This window comes from Phocoena phocoena, chromosome 15 (assembly GCF_963924675.1).
Source record: "Phocoena phocoena chromosome 15, mPhoPho1.1, whole genome shotgun sequence".
Classification (NCBI taxonomy): Eukaryota; Metazoa; Chordata; class Mammalia; order Artiodactyla; family Phocoenidae; genus Phocoena; species Phocoena phocoena.
In genome coordinates this window covers 25,453,070-25,478,107 of record NC_089233.1, presented here as the reverse complement: position 1 = coordinate 25,478,107, position 25,038 = coordinate 25,453,070, and the positions used below count along the sequence as shown (strand labels likewise).

Here is a 25,038-nt window from a genome sequence, read left to right as displayed (position 1 = left end):
GGCAGAGGGAGAAGCCACGTGAAGGAGGAGGCAGGTTGGAGGAATGCAGCTACAAGCTGAGGATGCCGAGGACCTGGCAGCCGCCTGAAGCCAGAAGAGGAGAAGGGTCTGGACTGGATTCTCCCTCAGGGCCTCTGGAAGGAACCAACCCTGATGACACCTTGATTTCAGACCTCTGGCATCCCGAACTATGAGAGAACAAACTCCTGTTGTTTTAAGCCACCAAGTTTGGAGCCATTTGTACGGCAGCCCTAGATAATGAACACAGTCACACAGCTAGGAAGTGGCAGGCGGGGACTCAAACTGAGGTGTATGATCCCAGAGGCCTTGCTTCCAGGCCACGGCTTTGTTCTGTCTTCCTCAGATAACCCACAACCATGCGCTGGTGGCATTTCCTTCCAAGATAAAAACAGTAAAACTTTCATCTCCCCAGTACACTCTGGAGAGAGACAGAGGTCAGCATCACAAGAAATCTGTGGAGGGAGGTACCCTGTGCTGGTACGACCCCCAGCTCCTTGGACTGGAATCGAGGGAATATGGATGCCTGTGCCTCCAACTTCCACCTGGAGGGAGAAGTCTGCTGAGGACCAGAGCAAACTAGGAAACCAGTTCAAAACGGATTCAGGAAGGGGCAGAAAGGCAAGACATGGAGGAGCCAGCACCCTGTGATCAGCACCCAAGCAGAGAGAGGACCCGCTGGGGCTGGCCCAGAGCCTGCACTATTTTTTTTTTTTTTTTTTTTTTTGCGGTACACGGGCCTCTCACTGTTGTGGCCTCTCCCGTTGCGGAGCACAGGCTCCGGACGCGCAGGCTCAGCGGCCATGGCTCACGGGCCCAGCCGCTCCACGGCATGTGGGATCTTCCCGGACCGGGGCACGAACCCGCGTCCCCTGCATCGGCAGGCGGACTCTCAACCACTGCGCCACCAGGGAAGCCCGAGCGTGCACTATTTTAAGGAGTGATTTTGAGATGGACAGACAGACGGGCTATCTCCATCTATCTGCTACAGGGAGACAGGCAGTCTTTCCCAGCAGCCTTGGGAAACCTACATCCAGAGGACGAGAGATTTATAGGGTCAGATGCCTGTCCTGAGGCCTCTCCTCCCAGGTCCCCAGGAGAGGGAGCAGGCTCCAGGGAAAAGCTGGGCAGCTGCTGGGGCGGATCTATGCTGGGCGCTGCCAGGAGACCTCCGGCCTGGGACATTCCCATCGGAAACACACCGGCTCCAAGCGTGGGAAGCTAACTGTGCCCTGGTTGGTTATGGGCAGGAGGGCTCAGCGTGGGTGCTGCTTGCTGACCCATGCGGAGCCCAGGAGACCAACTTCCCCGGGCTTCCTAGCTGATTCCTTCCCTGAGCTTGAGATCGTGTCTGACACGAGAGAGCAGAGTTCTCTCAATGTGCAAAGCAGTTTCCCCCCCAAGCTTTGCACACACTGTTTCTTCTGCCCGGAGCACCATCTTCATCACTTTTCTACCCGCCTAATCCATTCTCTTTTTCTCTTTTTTTTCCCTTTTAGGTGAAATTCACACCACATAAATTTAACCATGAAAAAGTGAACAATTCAGTGGCATGTAGTACGTTCACAATGTCATGCAACTCACACTTCTGTCTAGTTCCAAAACATTTCTATCAGTCCCAAATAAAACCTCATATCCCTTAAACAGTCACTCTCCATCCCCCACTCCCCATAACCCCTGGCAACCACCAATCCGCTGTCTGCCTCTATGGATTTGCTTATTGTGGACATTTCACACAAATACAATTGTACAATATGTGACCTTTTGTGTCTGGCTTCTCTCACTTAGCATGATGTTTTTGAGGTTCACCCCCGTTGTAACATGTATCAGAACTTCATTCTTTTTTATGGCTGAATAGTACTCCAATGTATAGATAGACCACATTTATGGTTCCACTCATCTGTTGATGGGTGTTTGGGTTGTTCCTAGCTTTTGGCTATTGTGAACAGTGGTGCTATGAACGTTCAAGTACAAGTTTTTGAGCACCTGTTTTCAATTCTTTGGGGTATATACCCTAATCCATTCTTGAAATGTCACCCTGAGAGTCACCTCCTCTATGATACTTTTTCTGACTCCATACCTCCCTAGAGCTAAGGTGGGGGCCTTTTTACTCTACATCACCCCCAGGGCTGCCATGGACAGTGGTATGAGTCGTACACTGCATAACTCTAAGGGAGAACCATTCACACTGGTCACTGTAGATTTGTATATTTATTACAACCATCTTTCAGCGGACGGAAGAAAGATGCCTTGAGAAAAGGGTACCTTTTTCTAATTCTATAAAGGTACCACCTGTTCTAGTGGTGACCCTGGCTCCCATAGTCCAAAGATTCCCTCCATCATAGCACTTAACCTCACCATGATCATTGTTTCACCTCAATACTTTTTAGGAGAAAAGGATTATTTGGAATGATAATGGACCATTTTCCCTTAATATGACAGGCAGAATATTTCTTTTTCATCTTAGTAAAAATTATGCTACTTTACCAAAGAGTAGAAACAATACAAATGTCCAACTGGTAAATGGATAAACAAAATGTGGTCTATCTATACAATAGAGTATTACTGAGCCATAAAAAGGAATGAAGCACTGATACAGGCTACAACAGGGATGAACCTTGAAGACATTATGCTAGGTAAAAGAAGTCAGTCACAAAATACCACATGTTGTGTCATTCACTCCATTTCTACTAAATATCCAGAAGAGGTAAATCTATGGAGACAGAAGGTAGGTAGTGATGGGGTGGAACTGGGAGTGGGAATGGGGGAGTCACTATAAGAGGCCACAAGTGGGCACAAGATTTCTTTCTGGGATGATAGAAAGATAAACTTAGATTGTGGTGATGGCTGCATAACCTTGTAAATTCACCAATAACTGGTGAATTGCATATCAAAATGGATTGATTTATGGCATATAAATGACACCACAATAAAAGTTTTTTAAAAAACAATGTGGGCTTCCCTGGTGGCACAGTGGTTGAGAGTCCACCTGTCGATGCAGGGGACACGGGTTCGTGCCCCGGTCCGGGAAGATCCCACATGCCGCGGAGCGGCTGGGCCCATGAGCCACGGCCACTGAGCCTGCGCGTCCGGAGCCTGTGCTCCGCAACGGGAGAGGCCACAGCAGTGAGAGGCCCGCCTACCACAAAAAAAAAAAAAAAAAACAACAATGTTAGTTTTACACCACCTCTAAATCAAGAGATCTGATTCCTTAAACATCATACAGATCTATTCATTTTTCAACAGTTACAAAACTGTTTTTTTCTTAAATGTTATTAATTTTTTATTTGGATTACAAAATTAGTACACAACAACTGCAGAAAGTTTGGCAAAGACAAAATCCCCCTACCCTGTGATGGTTAATATTTGGATATATCTCCTTTTCATTATTTTTTATAGCGGTTTAGAGTGATTTACACAATTGATGCCATTCGACGGCGTGATTTTCTAGTCCTTTTCATTTAACATTTGACTATAAGCGTTGACCATGTCATACAGTCTTTGTTGCTGATATTAAATGGGCTTGTAATAGTCTATGGGGAGGCTCCTGCTGCTTCTCAACCTCATCTGGTTACTTCCCTCCCCCACTTACACCCCAGCCACACCAGCCTTCTTGGCACTTCCCTAGCACATCGTGCCCATTCCTGCCTCAGGGCCTTTGCACTGCCTCCTCCTTCTGCCTCTAAAGCTCTTCCCTGGTTCTTGATGTGGCCAGCTCCTTCTCACCTTTCAAATCCAAGTTCAAATATCACATCCTCAGATGGAGCCACCTCTGACCACCATGCATTCAGAGCCACTCCCTCAGTTTCTCTCTCTCTCTTTTTTTTTTTTTGTGGTACACGGGCCTCTCACTGCCATGGCCTCTCCTGCTGCGGAGCACAGGCTCTGGACGCGCAGGCCCAGCGGCCATGGCCCACAGGCCCAGCCGCTCCGTGGCATGTGGGACCCTCCCGGACCGGGGCACGAACCCGTGTCCCCTGCATCGGCAGGCAGACTCCCAACCACTGCGCCACCAGGGAAGCCCCCTCAGTTTCTCTTGATCCCATCATCCTGTTTTATCTTCTCCTTAGGGGGGAAAAATAACTGTATAATTTCATCACCTGAAATTATTTATTTATTTATTTGCTTACTTGACAAAACTGCTTTAACGCTTCTCCTACTGGCCCATGAATTCCCGAGGTCCAAGGGCTGTGCCTGATCCAGGGGGGCAGGGACCATGTTTGACACATAGTAGGTACTCAGGAAATGCTTGTTGATTTGAATCAGTCTCAACCAATCATTTTTTCTCTCTCTCAATCTCTCTCTCTCTCTCAGAAAGGCAATTTAGATTGAAGCCACAGTCAGCGCTTCTTCCTTTATTCACATATTCACTCAGCAAACAAGTCCAGGGCCCGTACTATGTGTCAGGCACTGGAAACACAAAGTTTACTAAGACCTACTTAGTCTTTGCTTTTGAGAGTCTTATGATCCAGTGTGGGGGTCAGATGGGCAAAGAATGGACTGCAAGATGTGGGCAAATGCCACAATGGGTATATGTCAGAAGTGCTACAGAAGGGCTGTTTTAACGCTCCCCGAGAGACAGACAACTGAGCCACAGAACAGCTGAGCCACACAGAGAAGGATGTGTAGGAATCCACAGGGGAAAAGGAACCAAGGAGGCAGAGCATCCCAAGCAGAGGGCCTGGGCCACAGGAAGTCAGAGATGGGAAAGAGCACAGCACAAGAGCAGAGATGGCAGGGCTGGAGCCTGCATCCCAGCACCGCCTGCGCCTGGCTGAGCTGTCCGGCCCGGAGCCCTGGGGTCTGCCTCATCTCACACCCCAGCCCCAAACGTGCCTGTCTTCCCTCCTTCTCCCAGGCCTGGGGGTCTGGCCTTGGATGAGCAGGTGTGCAGGGGAGCTTTCCAAGGACAGAAAGGGCTCCCTGCTGTCTCCCCTGCACCAGGCCTGAGTCTCCCAGGAGACGTCCAGCTCCCCACAGACCAGCTATTTCGGCCTGATCCCGACACCAGCTCGTGGTTTCTGGCTGGGGAGCCAGAGGCCTGCAGGCTGACCATAAAAGGAGAAAACCGAGCTGGGCCTGACAGCAGCCCGGGCTGGCAGCTTCTCTTCCTCCCTCCCGCGCCAGGCTGCTGTGGGACCCGTGGAGAGGGAGGTGGCCAAACCCAGGTCCCCGCAGGGTCACCGCTCCCCCCCCACCAGGGAAGGACCTGGCCTCCACCAAGTGCTGAAAGGTGGCTCCCTCCCTAATGCCACCCACAAAGGTGGATGCGGAGGGTTCCAGACCAAAGGTCAGTGCTGGGCCTCCACCCTGGGCCCAGCCAGGGGACAGCTCAGGCCCTGCACTTGCCTGCCTGGTGCTGTACTCCCCAGGCACTGTCCAAATCAACCCTCACAACCACCGGGATAGGTGTCTCCTCATGGGACAAATGAGGAAACTGAGGCACAGAGAAGTGGGCGCCTTGGCAGAGCTGGGATTTGAACCCGCTCCAAAGTGACTCCCTAAACCTCTGCTCTGTAAGTCCAGGCTTTCCTCTCTCCACCCTCCTCCCCCCGGCAGCGTGGGGAGGAAGAGATTCTCGGTGGGCAGAGGTACTCTGAGAGCTTGTGCTGGACCCCAGCAGGACTCTTCCAGACCCGCATGAAGCTCTGGCATCTTTAATAGTGGAACTGGCCAGCTAAGGGGGCGTGGGTACCCAAAGATCGATATCCTCCCGGTGGCCTCCTGGGCCGCAGCTCCCACCTCCACTTTCTGTGTCCTCCTCTCTGCTCCAGCCCCACAGCCTCGTGTGTCCCATCAGCTCCCTTAGGCCCACATGTCACCTCGTAAGGAGGCCTCCTCTGCCCTCCCAGCCTGGGACAGGTCCCAGGGTCCACCTCACAGCTCCCTTGACCTTCCCGACAACACATGTAGTTGTGGTTGGATTTGATTAACATCTGCACCCCTCAGTAGACTGTGTCCCCCACCACAAGCCTCCCCACAGTGAGGCCTTAATCAATACTTTTGGACAAAAAAGGGAACATGGAGCTAGATTCTCTCTGAGGCTGGGAGGACACAGAGCCAGGAGGCTGGAGCATGCATAGCCCAAGAGGAACACACCATCACCAAGTGGCAGCCAGAACTTCCCAAATCCACTCCCTTAAGCATATCTGCTTCTCCAACTCAATATTTACTGCTTATTTCAAAAATTTAATTCTCCTTAGCTCTTTCCCATCTGTGTGAGACACCATGGACAGTCCGTAAAATGCTCATCAGAATCAGATGATCCTTCTTCCTCATTTCCTACCTAAGAACGTGATCTTCTCATGATACCTCAGAGGGCCAACCAGACGGGGCCAGACAGATGGAGCTGCCAGCATCCCTCACACCGCCAGGCCAGATGCTGAGCAGAGAGCGGCAGCAGAGTCTCTAAGAGGCAGAGAAGCATGCAACCGGTCCCCTCCCTGGGGATGTGTCACAGGAACACAGTCTCAAGAGCAAAATGACTTGGAATTACTTCCCGGCTCCACCTCTTAGGCAACTCAGAGCATCAGTTTCCTCACCAGGAAGGGATAAAAACCCACACATTCCAAGGATGTGAAAATAAATGAGACTGGACACACAAAGAGCTTAAAAATACCCAAAGCCCATTCAAAAGCATAATAAGTGCTATTACTATTAGCTTTTTTATCATTACCACTCTATCCTCTCTGTCCTCTACAACAGTGAGCCAGTGAAGTGGTTACAGACGGCAGTGATTCTGTCCCAGGAGGACAGGGTATCAGGCCAAGTTCAACCCTTTCTAATTATAAGGCCTAAGCCAGTCCTTTAGCCTTTGGGGGCCTCAGTTTCCTCATCTGTTAAATGGGGGTAACAGCACTACACTATCTACCATACTGCCTCAGAGAATGTTTCTAGGGTGGCAAAAGGTGACGTTGCCAGGTTTGACACTCAGCTCGGGGGCCAAGCCACTCGGTGCTCTGAGCCTCAGTTTCTTCAGTCTGTCAAATGGGGAGGCTGTCCTGCAGGGGACCGGCAACGGCCAAGGGAGGCAGGATCTACGGGGCAGTGAGCCCAATGCACATCACTGCCCTTCCTGTCTCTGCTGAGCTTACAGGGGAACCCCTTGGGAGTTGGGGGAGCACGAGCCAGCCCCCCAGTGCCTGCCGGCCATGGACAGAGGGTTCAGACTGAGTGTGGGAACTTGCAAAGCAGAGAGCGGAGTTTGGATCACTCCACTCCCACAGACCTCTCCGCAGCCTGAAGAGGGTTCAGCCAAGAGCCTGGGCTGATAAAGGTCTGTAGCTGTTGTTTTTTTCTTTAATCCCCTGAGAGTGGCCATTTGGTGCTAATTAGGTGAGGACACAACACTTCCAGTGACAGATCCTGACAGTTCCTCTCATCCTCAGAATGAAATCTCATCTGCCTTTCACACTGTCCCTCACCCCAGGGACCCACAGAGGGGCGGTGGGAGATCCAAAGTGGATTTTGTCAGGAAAGCTTTGGTGATGCTTTCCCCACACTCATGCTAATTTGCTGAAGTCACTAACATCAGCTTCCCAAGTGCTGGGTCCTCAACACTAACCCCCTGAGATATAAGGAGACAGCCCTGCAGGAGCAAACAGCCTTCCATGGGGCAGGATGGGCCTGTGCAGCAGCTCACCATCACCCACTTGTCCAGCAAGCCCTGGGCTTTGCAGTCTGATAAACCAAGTTCAAATCCACTGTGATACTCATGTGTCAAGTTCTTCACCTCCCTGAGCCTCAGTTTCCCCAGCAATAAAATGGGGCTAAAAATAGCACCTGCCTCCAGGGTTGGATTATCTGACCAGTCACGTAAACGTAGGTCCACAAGCAAAGGAAGGGAGGAAGGTAAAAATAAAGAACATTTCAAATGAGTCAATATTTGCTACGTCTTAAAAACTATCATAGTAAATGTCATGGGAAAACTTAAAACTTTGTTGGCTTTCATTACTTTATAGTTTAGTGTTCTTTTTATTATGGATTACATGTGTGGGCACTGTAATAGTTTCAGGGCTTAATTTAAAGGTTCTAATCTGATCCTGTCTCCCTTGTGGGTTTGTGGGAAGGATGAATGGAGATTATTCCTGGAAAGCCCTGTGCATATAGGAAGCACACAATAAAAATCCACTATCACCATTATTGCTTCTTTGGAAAAGAAGGTGTGAGAGAATTTCCATCAAAAGATAGTGGGTTGAATTGTGAAAATGACTATACTACCCAAAGCAATCTACAGATTCAATGCAATCCCTATCAAAATACCACTGGCATTTTTCACAGAACTAGAACAAAAAAATCACACAATTTGTATGGAAACACAAAAGACCCTGAATAGCCAAAGCAATCTTGAGAAAGAAAAAGGGAGCTGGAGGAATCAGGCTCCTAGACTTCAGACTATACTACAAAGCTACAGTAATCAAGACAGTATGGTACTGCCACAAAAACAGAAATATAGATCAATGGAACAGGATAGAAAGCCCAGAGATAAACCCACGCACATATGGTCACCTTATCTTTGATAAAGGAGGCAAGAATATACAATGGAGAAAAGACAGCCTCTTCAATAAGTGGTGCTGGGAAAACTGGACAGCTACATGTAAAAGAATGAAATTAGAACACTCTCTAACACCATACACAAAACTAAACCAAAAATGGATTAAAGACCTAAATGTAAGACCAGACACTATTAAACTCTTAGAGGAAAACATAGGCAGAACACTCTATGACAAAAATCACAGCAAGATCCTTTTTGACTCACCTCCTAGAGAAAGGGAATAAAAACAGAAATAAACAAATGGGACCTAATGAAACTTAAAAGCTCTTCCACAGCAAAGGAAACCATAAACAAGATGAAAAGACAACCCTCAGAATGGGAGAAAATATTTGCAAACGAAGCAACTGACAAAGGATTAATCTCCCAAATATACAAGCAGCTCATGCAGCTCAGTATCAAAAAAACAAACAATCCAATCCAAAAATGGGCAGAAGACCTAAATAGACATTTCTCCAAAGAAGATATACAGATTGCCAACAAACACATGAAAGGATGCTCAGCATCACTAATCATTAGAGAAATGCAAATCAAAACTACAATGAGGTATCACCTCACACCAGCCAGAATGGCCATCATCACAAAATCTACAGACAATAAATGCTGGAGAGGGCGTGGAGAAAAGGGAACCCTCTTGCACTGTTGATGGGAATGTAAATTGATACAGCCACTATGGAGAACAGTATGGAGGTTCCTTAAAAAACTAAAAATAGAACTACCATACGACCCAGCAATCCCACTACTGGGCATATACCCTGAGAAAACAATCATTCAAAAAGAGTCATGTACCACAATATTCAATGCAGCACTATTTACAACAGCCAGGACATGGAAGCAACCTAAGTGTCCATCGATAGATGAATGGATATAGAAGATGTGTCACATATATACAATGGACTGTTACTCAGCCATAAAAAGAAACAAAATTGAGTTATTTGTAGTGAAGTGGATGGACCTAGAGTCTGTCATACAGAGTGAAGTAAGTCAGAAAGAGAAAAACAAATACCGCATGCTAACACATATATATGGAATCTAAAAAAAATGGTTCTGAAGAACCTAGGGGCAGGACAGGAATAGAGATGCAGACGTAGAGAATGGACTTGAGGACATGGGGAGGGGGAAGGGTAAGCTGGGACGAAGTGAGAGAGTGGCATGGACATACATACATTACCAAATGTAAAATAGATAGCTAGTGGGAAGCAGCCACATAGCACAGGGAGATCAGCTCAGTGCTTTGTGACCACCTAGAGGGGTGGGATAGGGAGGGTGGGAGGGTGATGCAAGAGGGAGGGGATATGGGGATATATGTATGTATAACTGATTCACTCTGTGATACAGCAGAAATTAACACACCATTGTAAAGCAATTATACTCCAATAAAGATGCTAAAAAAAGATAGTGGGTTGAACACAGGTATTTAGCGTTTCTTCCTCCCCAAACCGTACTAAAGTGACAGTAAAGGGGTTTTTCAAAAACACATGAAGCCGTTCAAATGAACAGGAGAGGAGAGAACAGCAGCACAACCTGGGAAGCCAGCAAACAGTATGAGTGATGACAGTCCCAGGAGAGAAGTCTAAGCTGGTGGTGGGGAAAGTGGAGAAGCACAGCCCCCTGCCTCCAGCCCCAAACCTCAGTAATTGGCAGCCCCCAGGGCCTTGGGAAGTGGGTACAGGGGAAAAAACCCCCACAAGGACTGATCGAATGTCTGTTTGAGAAGCTGCTAGATACTCCAGATACCTTCTACACCCCTGCAGTCAAGTGACTGCCCTTCCCACAACCCACAGAAGGGGGGCAGATTTATTCTCTGGAGAGGAAGAAATAGAGGGTCTCTGTCTTGGGGGACACCAGGGACCATACTGACAGCAGGAGAATAACACGCAAGTTTGATCCCACAGTTTGAAACCCTCAGCCTCTTCTCAACTAGACCCTCAAAATGATGGTAGACAGATATTTCTCCTCCAGGCAGAAGATTGCACAAGTCTTCTCGGAAGAATCTCATCAGCCCAAGAAAAAAGCCTGAAAGATATAGCAGAAGTGCCCCAATGGAGCAGCCCAGCTTCACCCGCCCATAGCCAGGCCCATCATGAGCAAGCTCCTCCTGCAAGCACAGAGCTGCCATCAACTGTTTGGTGCCCATGCATTAAAGCATCCCAGATGAATGGACAGCCAGTAATTCACTGAGCATCTGAAGAAAGCCACTAATAAGACAAACATAAATTAAAACAAATAAAAAAGAAAATATGCCTCTTGGAGGAAACAGAGACCTACCTGTAGAAAAGTACCCTCCAAGAAAAGGGACATACATGGAAAAAAGAATGTTATAAGAAAGAAACATTCAGGAAACAAAACAAAGCTCTTGGAATTTTTTTTTTTTAATGAAAGCAGTAATTGAAAACTCAATGGAAGGTTCATAAGATAAAGTTGAGGTAACTGCCCAGAATATAAATGAGACGAGAAAGATGAAAATCATAAAAACAATCTAGGAATTCCATTATGAAAATAAGAAAACATCTAGAAAAAAAACAGGAGAGAGAATACAAAGAGAAAGAAATCATTAAGGACGTAATTCACAAAAATTTCCCAGAATTTAAGGACGTGAGTTTATAGATTATGAGGGTCCACTCAGTCTCCAGCACAATGGGTGAAAACAGACACATGCCAGATTCCACCATCATAAACAGGGGGATAAAGAAGAGTCAGGGGAAAAAAAAAAAAAAAAAAAGCTTCCAGAGAAGGAGAAAAAACTGGTCATACACAAAGGATCAAGAATCAGATCGGGTTTTTTTTTTTTTTTTTCTGTACGCGGGCCTCTCACTGTTGTGGGCCTCTCCCGTTGCGGAGCACAGACTCCAGACGCGCAGGCTCAGCGGCCATGGCTCATGGGCCCAGCCGCTCCGCGGCATGTGGGATCTTCCCGGATCGGGGCACGAACCCGTGTCCCCTGCATCGGCAGGCGGACTCTCAACCACTGAGCCACCAGGGAAGCCCCAGATTGGCTTTTATCTCCTCAAAAATGAAACTGAATCTCAAAGCTAATGAAGCAATGCCTTAAAACTTCTGAAAGAAAACTATTTCTTGCTTAAAAATTTAAAACCAGCTAAATTGCCCTTAAATATTAGAGAAGCATCAAGACTTTCAGATATGCAAGATCTCAATTTGCCTCACACACATCCTTTCTTGAGAAGCTACTAGAGAAAGTGTTCCATTTAAACAGGGAGTAAATCAAGGAAGAAGACCTGGAAACTAGGAAACAAGGAATCCACCATGAGAGCATTGAAGGGTATTCCAAGAATGATAAAGAAGATCCCAAATGTCAGCTACCAGTCATAGAAGGTAGCCAGGGCAGGTCAGAAGACTCCAGTAGCGATCACCTTCATGGAGAAGCTATCAATAGGATCTTGAACACATAGCTAGACATATTAGAAGGAGATTAACATATTTTGAAGGAAAATTTGAGGTAGAATTAGTGATTAAGTACATAGATAATCAAGTTGGGGAAAAAAAGGCAATTACTAACTCCAGGGAAAAGAATAATTGTACTGGAAAAGCAATCACAAGACAGCGCAGAGCTCAGCTGTGAAGAGCATCTACACAGTCATAATAATGTAAACTCTGAATATAGTTTTCATCAAAGTTAATACAAAACTATGTTGGGATTCTATGAGATAGGGCGCAAATGCATGTGTGCTGGGAGGAGACAGGAGGCGCAAAGCAAAGGAGTGACTGAGCTAAATCCTCATGTTCCATGATGAAAAGTCAATAGGCTAGGGCTTCCCTGGTGGCGCAGTGGTTGAGAGTCCGCCTGCCGATGCAGGGAACACGGGTTCGTGCCCCAGTCCGGGAAGATCCCACATGCTGCGGAGTGGCTGGGCCCGTGAGCCATGGCCGCTGAGCCTGCGCGTCCAGAGCCTGTGCTCCGCAACAGGAGAGGCCACAACAGTGAGAGGCCCGTGTACCGCAAAAAAAAAAAAAAAAAAGAAAAGTCAATAGGCTATTGACTAAAACAGGGGAAAAATTAAGATATGAGCAATATACTCAAGTTTTTTAGTGATTACAGAGGTAACTATCCAAAAATCAGTTAAAGGGTTGATAATGGATACCCCTGGAGAAGAGGAAAGTAGAGAAGCAACAAAGGAGGGCTATTTTCCTTAATAAGCCTTGAGGAATTGACTCTGAATCATCTTCACATATACCGTCACTAAAAATAAAAACTAAAAATGGAAAAAAGGAACAAAGAATCCCTTTAGGCATGTAATACTCTAGCAGCCTATAGAACGGTGCATATGGAATGTTACTATTTGTGGGGAAATCTTGGGGAGAGGGAAATAGATATGTATCTGCACACACGTGCAGAAAATATCTCTAGGAGAATATCTAATAAACTAGAAACCACGGTTATCTCTGGGGAGGGAAATTAGGCGTCTAGTGCACAAGGGTTGAAAGGTGAGAATTTTCAGCTTTTGAATTTAATCTATCATCTCTCCAAAAAAAAGAAAAAAATTGGGAAATGTAAACACGCCATCATGTACACATACACATATATAAGCTGCATCTTTAAATGCCTACTTCTCCCATTCTCTTCTTCCCCAGGGGCTTGGCTTCCTTTGAGGAGGGGGTAGTCAGTAAATTATGTCTTAGAAATCCCCTACCATATTCCCAACTCCCCTGTTACTATTCTCAGCCAGAACGCCACCCCAGATCCCCTTTCCCCTCTTAGTAAGCCATCAAGGCTTGTAACTCCCCATCCCTCTAAGACAACCCCCGCCCCCATCCTGACCCTGGTTGGTTCTTTTCTTTAAACAACTCTAAGAGTTCTTCCTTCATTCATCACAAATATTAACGGAGCAGCTACTCCACGCCAGGCACCAGCAAACATGCCAGAGATTCAGTGATGAGCAGGCAGACAAGGATGGAGTTTGTGGGTTTTATGGAGTTTAGGGGTCCTCGGGAACTTAAGCATCTACGTCACATATTTTAAACATTTCATTCTGTATTCAGTGAACGTGTTCTCCACCCCTTCCCAACCCCACTTCGTCACACTCCAGCCTGTTCCACAGAGGACTTGAGGAGGAGGCCACAGCTGCTAGCTTGACACCTCCAAGACAGAAAGTCCAGCATGATTCAAGCCAAATGACTGTACAGCCTGGGATAGCAACATTCACCAATAGAGTCACAAACCGAGCCCACATTTTCCTTCACAGAAACCAAATTCCCACTTTCTAAAGAAAAAAAATTATTTTTCCCAAGCCTATATTTTTCTCCTTGATTTTTTCTTGGGGGGGAGGGATTTTTTTCCATTGGAGTCTATCATAACTAATTTGCCAGGAAGCACCAGGTAAGGCCAAAAGGAATACATACGTAGCAGCTGTTGATTAACATTTAATCTAAAAAGAGCTTATCTTTTATGGTTCTGTGAGCTCATGGCTGTCATTTTCTCTTGAGGTTTGAAATTTCAAATTTTATTTTTTAAAATTAATTAATTTATTTATTTGTTTTTGGCTGTGTTGGGTCTTCGTTGCTGTGCGTGAGCTTTCTCTAGTTGCGGCGAGTGCGGGCTGCTCTTCGTTGTGGTGCGCGGGATCCTCATTGCGGTGGCTTCTCCTTGTTGCGGAGCAGGGGCCCTAGGTGTGCAGGCTTCAGTAGCTGTGGCACGAGTGCTTAGTAGTGGCTCGCAGGCTCTAGAGCGCAGGCTCAGTAGTTGTGGTGCAGGGCTTAGTTGCTCTGTGGCATGTGGGACCTTCCCGGACCAGGGAATGAACCCGTGTCCCCTGCATTGGCAGGCGGATTCTTAACCACTGTGCCACCAGGGAAGACCCTGAAATTTCTAAGTAATTTTATATTTCGCTATATAATTCTGTGTTAAAACATAGAGCCTAAAAGGAATGAAATGTTATCAGCCCCAGGGGTCCCGGTATAGAGTATAACATTGCCCCATGGATGGGAAGTTGTCTAGAGAGATGAAAGTTATCACAACACAAAAATATTCTTCAATGAGACGACTATTTAGGAAATCAGACCCCACTGAAACATCTTTCTCTGGTCTGCATCACTGTTGCCCTCCGACTCAAAGGCTTCACCTTGCCAACTACTGGGTGTCAACATCCATTGTCTTGATACAAACACAACGAAGTGGCAGCTCTGCAAAACTGTTGATTTCCCTGAAGGTGCAATGTCACATGTCCATGCCCTCTGAAAGGCCACAGAAAGTCAGATCAATTCACAACCAAATATCAGAGAGTCATCGGGAAAAGTAACATAACAGGGGCTTTGAGGCACTGTGCTAAACGCCAAATAAGTAAAAGCCCGTGGCAAAAGTGGTGATCTCTCCAATAAGTATGCAAAAATTATCCTCTTACCCTACACTGCAGAAATCAAGCATGACATGAGAATGGTGTCTTATGCTCTCACATGGTTCTGTCCAAAAAAAACTTAAGGCAAAAAAATGAATTAATTTTATACTCAATCTAAGAATTAGCATCTAGTTGAAATTACCACCAAATTCCTATTACACGTAAAATAAATAAGTCTGTGTTCATAATTTGCAGTGTCATTTTTCAAGTCCGTCAAGCCCCCTTCCCCCTTAATCTACAGTGCCTGTTTTAAGTGATTTTTTTTCTGGAACCAATTATTTTCAGATAGTCAAAACGTCCTTCATTTCATGCCATTCAGCTCAGTTAGCGTATGAAGGTTTCATAGCAAAATGTTAATGGTGGTGATCTCTGGGTGATAGAATTATGGGTGCTGGTATATTCTCTTTTGCTTAAATATATGTTTTACTTTTTCTAGAATCAATATATAAGATTCAAGTTTTTTTTAAAGTTACACATATATATTTTAAGAGCACTATGGCAGTGCTTCACTGTCACTCCCCTCTTCCTCTTTGCTAACGAAATTTTCTTTCATTCTGGTATTCAGATAAAATGTGCTTAGTGGGAGCTCCCTCAGCTCCAGGAAAGAACCAGGAATAGTCCAAACCAATCATAAATGTTCCAGTCCTCTTTGCCAATGATTGGTTTAAAGGTTGGCATGTGACCAAGTTTTAGCCAATCAGGCATAAGGGATGCCTGCTGAGAAGCTTCTGGAAAAGGTTTTCCTCTCTGATAAAAAAGAGACATAGGAAAAAAACCTAACCCTCCACGTCCTTCATGCTTTTGGATATTATCACATGAGGATGTGATGCCTGGAGCTATGGCTGCCATCTTGTGACCATAAGGAAGTAGCCAAGAAAATTCCAAAAAAGTCTGGTTTTGAGCTGCTGAATTAGCTAAGCCTGAAATCATCAACCTTCAGACTATTTGCTATGTGAGGTAATAAATTCCCGTTGTTTAAGCAACTTTAATTGGTTGCTATGTTTCTCGCAAGCAAAAGCACCCCAAATGATACAAGCACTGTAGCTTTGTGATGTTCAGCTTCGCAAAGAGGTGTGTGAACCACCATTTTATACTTTTCCATGAAGAGAGACCACAAATGATTTTTTTCCACAAAAACACATACCTAACTCCAAAAGTCATCACTTTAAAACCTGAGATTTTATCTCCACAGCCCTCTTTGCAAGGCTCCATATTCTGGCCTTTGGAGGTAATGGTAGTCTCTCGTCTGGAGTGGTCCAGCTTGAGTCACACCTGTGGGGTTTGGCTAACCCTGTCAGTAACCTTTGGGGAACTTATACCTGAGTCCCTCTACCTTGGGGGGTTATATCTCCTAGGCACATCTGGATCTCTGCCCTCAGGAGCTTCCAAAACTGGGCTCCTTTCAATTCCCAACTCAGAACATTCCTGGAGGAAGATATTCCAGGGGTTGCAAAGTCAAACACAGGGGCCAGGCAGTTAACACAAACAAGTGCATCAGGCCAGGTGAGAACTGGGGAACTGGAGAACTCATACCCCCTCTAAAGGGGCAGCTGACAGGTGGGATCACATGTTGCCAGACGTTCCAATACTTTCAAAACAACCTAGAAATCTGGCTTTTTATGTACAATCTCCAAATTTTTAAAAGTTGGCAACTAATTTAGGTATCCTTAAAACTCCATGTGGTGGAGAACAGTATGGAGGTTCCTTAAAAAACTACAAATAGAACTACCATACGACCCAGCAATCCCACTACTGGGCATATACCCTGAGAAAACCATAATTCAAAAAGAGTCATGTACCAAAATGTTCATTGCAGCTCTATTTACAATAGCCAGGACATGGAAGCAACCTAAGTGTCCATCATCGGATGAATGGATAAAGAAGATGTGCCACATATATACAATGGAATATTACTCAGCCATAAAAAGAAATGAAATTGAGATATTTGTAGTGAGGTGGATGGACCTAGAGTCTGTCATACAGAGTGAAGTAAGTCAGAAAGAGAAAAACAAATACTGTATGCTAACACATATATATGGAATCTAAGAAAAAAAAAAAGGTCATGAAGAACTTAGGGGTAAGAGGGGAATAAAGACACAGACCTACTAGAGAACGGACTTGAGGATATGGGGAGAGGGAAGGGTAAGCTGTGACAAAGTGAGAGAGTGGCATGAACATATATATATACACTACCAAATGTAAAACTGATAGCTAGTGGGAAGCAGCCACATAGCACAGGGAGATCAGCTCAGTGCTTTGTGACCACCTAGAGGGGTGGGATAGGGAGGGTGGGAGGGAGGGAGACGCAAGAGGGAAAAGATGTGGGAACATATGTATATGTATAACTGATTCACTTTGTTATAAAGCAGAAACTAACACACCATTATAAAGCAATTATACTCCAATAAAGATGTTAAAAAAAATAAAAATAAAAAACTCCACGTGACCAAACCAAACTTATCTGAGGGCTGGATCCAGCCTACCAGTTGCCAGCTTACAACCTCTAGACTATTCGCACCTAAAAATCACATAACAATTGTGCACAGCTTTAAAACTGCCAAAGCTCTTTTCTGTTGCCCTTTCCCAAGTGTAAAGAGGGCAGAACTCCTGTATCTCAAGACCAGATCCATTTATACGAGGAGGTATTCCATTTATGGGAAGAGGCATGAGGGAACTTTCTGGAACTATTTCCCATCTTGGTCTGGGTGGTGATTAAACAACTGTAGACATGTAAAAATTAATTTTATGCTGGACACTGAATTTGTACACTTTTTGCATTCTACTGTTATGTTCTACCTCAGTAAAAGTTATTAATGATAGCAATAATACATAAACATGGAGGTAATATGCAAAGGTCTTCAGTGTGGAAAAGCCTGTTTTACAATCTTCACCACAAGCTGAGAGATGGATCCTATCACTCTCTTTTCACAGATTAGAAAACTGAGGCTGGAGATGAAAAGACATTTGCATAGGATCCCGCAGGGTGTGAGTGACAGCTGGTTGCAAATCCACATCTGATTGGCTCAGCCCCAGGGCTGTTCCCCACCCACTTCCCTTCCCAGGTGAGAGCATCCTACCATTTTCCAGATAGCTGGCCTGCCCAGGGCGAGCGAGCTCTGGAGCGGAAGCCAGAGCGGGCCCATGCCCATATTTGCCCAAGCTATCTGCCCTCCTTTGCCCTCCCGGGCGCAAACACAGATGTTTAGTTTGCTTTTTCCCTTTTTCAGTCACAGCCCTCCTGAGGCCCAGTGCTGCCTGCCAAACTCCGCATTCTTGGCGAGAACTGCAGTCAGGCAGGACAGGAGGGGCCCGGGGAGTGACTGTAAGCAGCCCTGGTGGGCTCCCTGGAGGAGGAGGAGCTCCATGCACCCACGGGCGGCTCACCTTGCAGCATGCTCCGGTAGGCCGTGTCGGCGATTGCGTAGATGTGGGGGGGCATCTCGTGCCGCTTCTTGCCCTTGTACATGTCGATGATCTTCTCCGAGTAGATGGGCAGCTGCTTGTAGGGGTTCACCACCACGCAGAAGAGGCCCGAGTACGTCTGCCAAACAGAGAACCCATCTTATTTCCAGAACCCAGCAGGGACGAGAGCTTGGACAAACAGCCCATGGGGTCCAGCCGTAAGAACACCCACCACGGCCTGCACTGTCTGAGCACCACCGTGTGCATTTTCTCACTTCATCCTCACAGTGGCAGCCTTAGACAGATGCGCTCAGAGTCTCATTTTAGAGATGGGGAAACTGAGGCTCAGAGTCCTAGTGGGAACCTCTTGGCATCACTGACTCTGGATACAGGGGAAGAGGAGCAAGGGGCAAGACTGGATTTCTAGGGCACCTGTGTTATAGTTTATAAGTTCTGCGCTCAGATCCCAGCTCCACTCTCACCACTGTTGCTTCACCTCCCTGAGCCTCGCGGGCTTAAATAACATCTACCTCTTCTGGAGCATCTACTGTGTGCCGGCCACTGAGCTAAGCACTTCACAGTCGTCGTCTTCTTTAATCCTCACATCCACCCTGTGACAGGGACACTATGATTTCCCTGCTGCCCATTTGACAGATGAGGAAACTGAGGCTCAGTGAGGTTGTCACCAGGTCATACAGCTGCTGGGGAATTCGGAACTAAAATCGCGACTGCTAACCCCAGAGCTCACACTCTCAACCATGAACAAAGCACACACTCCCTTGTCTCTAAAATGGTGATGAACACAGCTGCCCTTAAATAGGAATGGTCCTGACACGTTACAACACAGTCAGACATTACACTGAATGAAAGAAGTCAGACACAGAAGGTCATGTATCACATGGTTCCATTTATATGAAATGCCCAGAACAGGCAAATCCACAGAAACAGAAAACAGATCTCTGGTTTCCAGGGACTGCAGAGACGGGGGAATTGGAGTGACTGCTAGCTGGAATGGGTTTCTTTGAGGGGTTATACAAATGTTCCGGAACCAGACAGTGGTGATAGTAGCACTACATTGTGAGTGAGTGTATTACTGCCACTGAATTGTTTCCTTTAAACTGATGAATATGGTGAATCCATATTATATGGATTTTATCACAATTAAAAAAAAAAAGTCAGGAATTCCCTGGCAGTCCAGTGGTTAGGACTCGGGGCTTCCACTGCTCGGGGCCTGGGTTCAATCCCTGGTCGGGGAACTAAGATTCTGCAAGCCACATGGCGCAGCCAAAAAAATAAATTAATTAATCTTAAAAAATTGTCCTATATGTATATGTATAGCTGATTCACTTTGTTATAAAGCAGAAACTAAGGCACCATTGTAAAGCAATTATACTCCAATAAAGATGTAAAAAAAAAAAATGTCCTGCCCTACCAAGCACAGAGGAGCGTGTGAAAATGAACAGAACAGGGAAGGGGCGTGAAGAGGCTCGCACACCCTGCCGTGCTGTGCCTGGGGGAGGCGCTGTCCTGGTTCTTACTGTACGCTGGCCTTTCGCATGGGCTGAGGTCACAGCCCAGGAGGGAGGCACCAACCTGTCCCACAGGAACTGCTTTTCCAAACAATAACATCAGTGCTGCCCAAGGCTCCGATGGCCAGGAAGCATGTCTTCCCTCCAACTCCCCCGAGAAGTGACTAAAGGAGGAGGAACAGATATTCCATCACTGGGTTTCACTCAGAGCAGTGATCAAAGTCACTTTCACTTGACCAAAGTCACCCAGCAAGACCCTGGCAGCACTGAGCTCCAACTTGGCCCACTCCGAGGATTGGACACTGTCCAGAAGGCTGTGGACCTATCCCTGTCCTACAGAAACAATAGATCATTTGTTCATTCATTTACTCATTCATTCATTCATTCAGTGTGTGCCCTAACACTGTGCAAGGCTTTGGGGTTATACTGGAAGACAAAACACACAAGGTCCTGCCCACAAAGGGCTTTCAGTCATGCTGGCAACTGGTTGAAGAGTGGGAGCCTCCCTCCAGGGCACCATTTGCTAAGGGACAATGATGATGAGAGTTGGGCCCGGGCGCAGGGAGAATGATGTTCCTGAAAAGGTACAGAACTGGTGGGGGAGGGAGGGAGTAATCCCCCAGGTTCTCACCACTCCCCAAAAAGGGCAAGAGTGAGGTCAACATAAGGCTTATCTAAACATCCATCAGCCACTTATTGAGCACCTACTGTATACCAGCTCTGTGTTAGATGCTGGAGACAAATAAGTCAATGATCATTCCTGCCCTCAAAAAGCCCCCAGATCAAAAGGGAGACAAGGATGTTCAAAAATAACATCATAAGAACAAGGATGGAGCCCAGCGTATTATGGGAGCAAGGAAGAGAGGGCCCTAACCCACATGGGGGTGCTCAGAGAAACTTCAGTGGGGAGGTACTCCCAGCACTGAGACTTAACAGATAAGGTGCTAACCAGCTCAGGTATACAGTGGGTGCTCACTAAATGCCTGCTAAATGAACGCCTGAGGGGTCAGTTAATTACGAAGCTTCCCTGGAGCAGGGGCAGTGCTGCCTTCATCTCTGTGACCCGGGGCCTTGCACTGGTCCACACATAGTAGGTGCTCAATAGACATTCGTTGAACAGGTGGCAAAGCTGTTCCAGGGCAGGGCCTGTGTGTCTTGTTCATCTGTGTCCTGGTCCCCAGCTTGGGGCCTCCATGGAGTAAGTGCCCAACAAACGATCGATCGTTTGAATGAAGGCCAACCAAGCCCTACCTCCTCTTCAGGCCTCAACTCCACCTCCAGCTCCTCTCAGGCCATGCCCACTGCCACTGCCATGTCCTTTCCAGAATGTATCATTTACAACCCTAACCACCCCTCCAGGGACCTGGAGGCAGTAAAGGGCAGTGGTTAAGAGTATAGGATTGACTACCAAGGAATTGTTGGAGCTCTCATTCTGCTACTTCTTGGCTGTGTGTCCCTGGGCAAGTCTCTTAGCCTCTCTGAGCCTCAGTTATCGTCATCTGCAAAATGGGCAGGTGTAATAGGAGCTCCTTCATTGGTTTGCTGTGAGATAGCCCTCGTGAAACATTTAGCACAGTACCTGGTATGTAATAGGGGCTCAATAAATGTTAGTGAACACCCAGTGCTCCCTTTGTTTCATGATGATGAAAACCTTGCCACCTTGGAAACTTCACATGGAATGTCCTCTCTCCCTGGAACACTTCTCCCTGATCTTCCCAGAGCCATTTCCATCTGCTCTGTCAGGGCTCAGTCTAAATGGCCCTTCTGGACTGCAAGCTGCACACCAGCGTATATCTAGCACCCAGCACAGGGCCAGGCACATAGCAGACACTGCTGAATACAATGAATAAAAGAAAGAAGGGAGGGAGTGAGGGAAGGAGGAAGGAAGGAAGGCATGGCTCTCCCAACTCCATCATCAGCTTCTGAAGGAGAAATATCACCTTCCTCCTGTTTGCCTAGGACACCTCCTGGTGCTATGTACACAGCAAGCACTTAATCCATGCTTCCAGACAGATCTGAATCTCTGTCCAGTTCAGCACATCTTTCCGGGGCACAGTGGCCCTACAGGAAGGACTAGGAAGGCAGTAGCACACCCCACACAGAAGCTGGGCTTCAGAATCTCAAGTCTCAATCTCCATTGCTCCAACTTGGAGTCTCACCTGACCCAGCCCACCTGCACTTGATTGTGCTTCTGCTTCCCCATCCCCACGGGCCCCTTTCCAGCTGGTCAAGTTCAGGTTTCAACATCCCCGCTTCCCGTGTCCCAGCCGGCATCTCAGGGCCCGGTGCCACAGCAGGTCCCAGCTGCAGGCCAAGGGTTTCCCTCTTGTGACCGTATTAGGAAGTGAGTCCACTTTTTCCCTAACACTTTATATGGTCAGCCGTGGAGCCCTGAGCTCCCAAGGCCTCTGGCAGAAATGAGGAACAGTGGGGGAAGGTGGAAGAGATGCAGGCTTTAAGTCACAGAGGCCTGGTTGAACCTCAGCCTTGCCCTCATTGCCTGTGTGACTTGAGCAAGAGGCCAAACCCCTGAGCCTCTTCTTCCCCATCTATAAGACAATGGACAACCATACTTTCTTTACCAGGTTGTAGTGCAATGTCATGACTTTCTGAACATGTATCCTAGAGAAAGACCTGGTCCATCAAGAATGTGATCTGCTACAGCCTTGATTTTAAAGGGCAAAAAAGACTAGAAACAACCTAAATGTCCATCAGTGGGAGACTGGCTCAATAACTATGGTACACTGCCCTTTAAAGGAATACATATGTATGTATACAAATATACATATATTTGCCTCTATATGTATAAAATATTGCTGGAACGCTACATAAGGAACTGGTGACCATGGTTTCTCTAAGGAGGGGAACCAGATGGTGAGGAATGGGGTTGAAAGGAAAAGTCCTAAAATACCCTTATATACTATTTTATTTACTATTTGCATGTGTTGTCTATTCAAAAAAAGTGTTTTAAGTCTGAGTGGTTAGATAGTTGTGAACAGACACAAGAAAAAGCCACAAATAAATACATAAATAAGAAATTCCCCATTTCCCCCTCCCCGCCAGACCCTGACAACCACCATTCTACTCTCTGATTCTCTGAGTTTGACTATTTTAGATTCTCATGTAAATGGGATCCTGCGGGATTTTCCCCTCTCTTTGGCTTATTTCACTCAGCATAATGTCCTCCAGGTTCATCCATGTTGTTACAAATGGCAGGATCTCCTTCTGTTTTAAAGCAGGGTTATTACATTGTACGGCGTATCTACCACCTTTCCTTCATCCATTCATCGTTGTAGAATCTATGTTACATATCTGCATCCAGCTCAAGTGTGCCTTATCTTCCTCCCCTCAGTTATCAATCAGCCTCAGGGAGAGGACTGGGCCCTGTGACTCTCAGCATCCCACAGAGAGGGAAGCAGGGGAGCCTGATCCGGTCCCTCCCCAGGCAAGTCTCGTCACCTCTCTGCCTCGGTCACCTCGTGCGCAGGGTGGGATGTGAGCTTCACTCTCGCCAGAGAGCTGGGACTTGGGACGGTAGCCAGTACAAGCAAGGCCCATCTCTTCACTGAGTTCCCTGCGCCTGAAACCCTTGTCTCATCTCCCAGCCCAACACCAGGGACAGAGCCGACTGCTAAACAGTCATGAAAAATCCCAGGCAGAGAGAAGCCAGCCAACAACAACAGCCAAGATAGCAAGAGAGTGCTGGACCAGGGATCAGAGCCACATGCACGCCCCACATGTGCCATCAATGATCTGTGGCAGCTCAGGCAAGAACCTGCATGTCTAAGATTAGGAGACGGGACCCTCTGGCTTCTACCTCTTCCAGACCCGAGAGGACAAGACATCAGCCAGGACCTGAGCAAAAGTGCCTTGTTCGAAATGAGCCTTGCAGAATGGAAGGGAAAGTTCTCTTCTTTATCAAGGGCAAAGTCGGGCACGGCCAGCTGCCTGAGCATCACCTGCCACCCACCTGTAATAAGGGCTGCGCCTTCCGCTATCACGCGCCGGGTGGATAACTTGCTGTGCCCCCCATCTCCACCCCTGTCCTCCTTTATCTCCTCTGTCACGGACAACGGTTTCTATTTAAGTGATTAAACTGACCAGAAAGGAACGAGACAGGAGTGGACGTGTGGTCACAAGACTGAAAGGCTTTTCATCTAATCTGTCCAGAGAAGCGTAGCAGGAATTTGAAGATTTGATTCATTTTTTAATCTGCTGTCGGAAGATAGTCTGGGTCTTGGGACCTTCATAAGCTCCTCATTTTTCCTGATTTCTATTTTGGGCTCAAACATTTGTGTCAGAGCATAGCAGACGAGATTCATATCCAGGCCCATCCTTGACCTCCTTGGATGAAGATGACTCATCTTGGACAGGAGACCCGCTCCCCTCTTGCTCCCTGCAGATTGGTGTCCTTAGAGATATCCACTCTGTACCAAGAGCCCCAGGTTGATAATGCTTCCAAACAAGGAGTTCGACAAAAGGGACTTTCCCTGCTTAGTTAGAGAGCATCTTAGACTATCCTTACAGGGTCTTTAGTACTCCGAGCCTCAGCTTTAATTAGCACAACATCCACTGAATGAAGTATGCTCGTCCCATCTTACAGACTAGCATACTTCATTCAGTGGATGTTGTACTAATTAAATGAGATAGAGAGGAGGCATTTATAGAATTATGAGTTGCTCCCCCATTCTCCCTTGGCTCTTTAAAAAAAAAAAACCCATTGTAACCCCCTCTGAACAATCCATAAGAAGAATAGATCATTAATTATGGTACATCCATAGGATAGGTCACAAAGCCCATAAAGGGACATTTTGGGGTTATGAATGAGCAATGGGGATGCTCATCACTGACTTGTACGTAGAAAGAAGAGCAGGTCCCCAGCCTAGGTGCACAGGCTTTTCAATATGTAAACACGCACTATTCTCACATAGAAACACCGGGAATGCACCAACATCTTATCAGCTGTTATCTCTGGGGGAGGACTGATTTTTGTGTTTACTGTGCTCTTCTGAATTTTCCAAATCTTCTGGAATAAATGTGCCTTATTTTCCTAATTAGGAAAAAAGTCTGCAGGACAATTTTAGAGATGACAAGGGAGTTTTGTAATTTTCACATGGTAAAACACAAAGGGCGGGACCAGAGGGCCTAAAGATGGAGGTGACTGTTTCCATAAGTTTGCAAAGAATCC

General features: G+C 46.6%; 1 protein-coding gene across 4 annotated transcripts in view; it reads right to left on the bottom strand.

Annotated features, from left to right (window-relative positions):
• Positions 1-25,038, bottom strand: part of MYH11 (myosin heavy chain 11) — a 110,350-nt gene that overhangs the window by 83,844 nt on the left and 1,468 nt on the right. For all 4 annotated transcript variants that reach the window (XM_065891779.1, XM_065891780.1, XM_065891781.1 and 1 more), the window contains exon 2: positions 18,304-18,460. In XM_065891779.1, the coding sequence (XP_065747851.1) occupies positions 18,304-18,460 (157 nt within the window). The remainder of the gene's footprint in view (positions 1-18,303; positions 18,461-25,038) is intronic.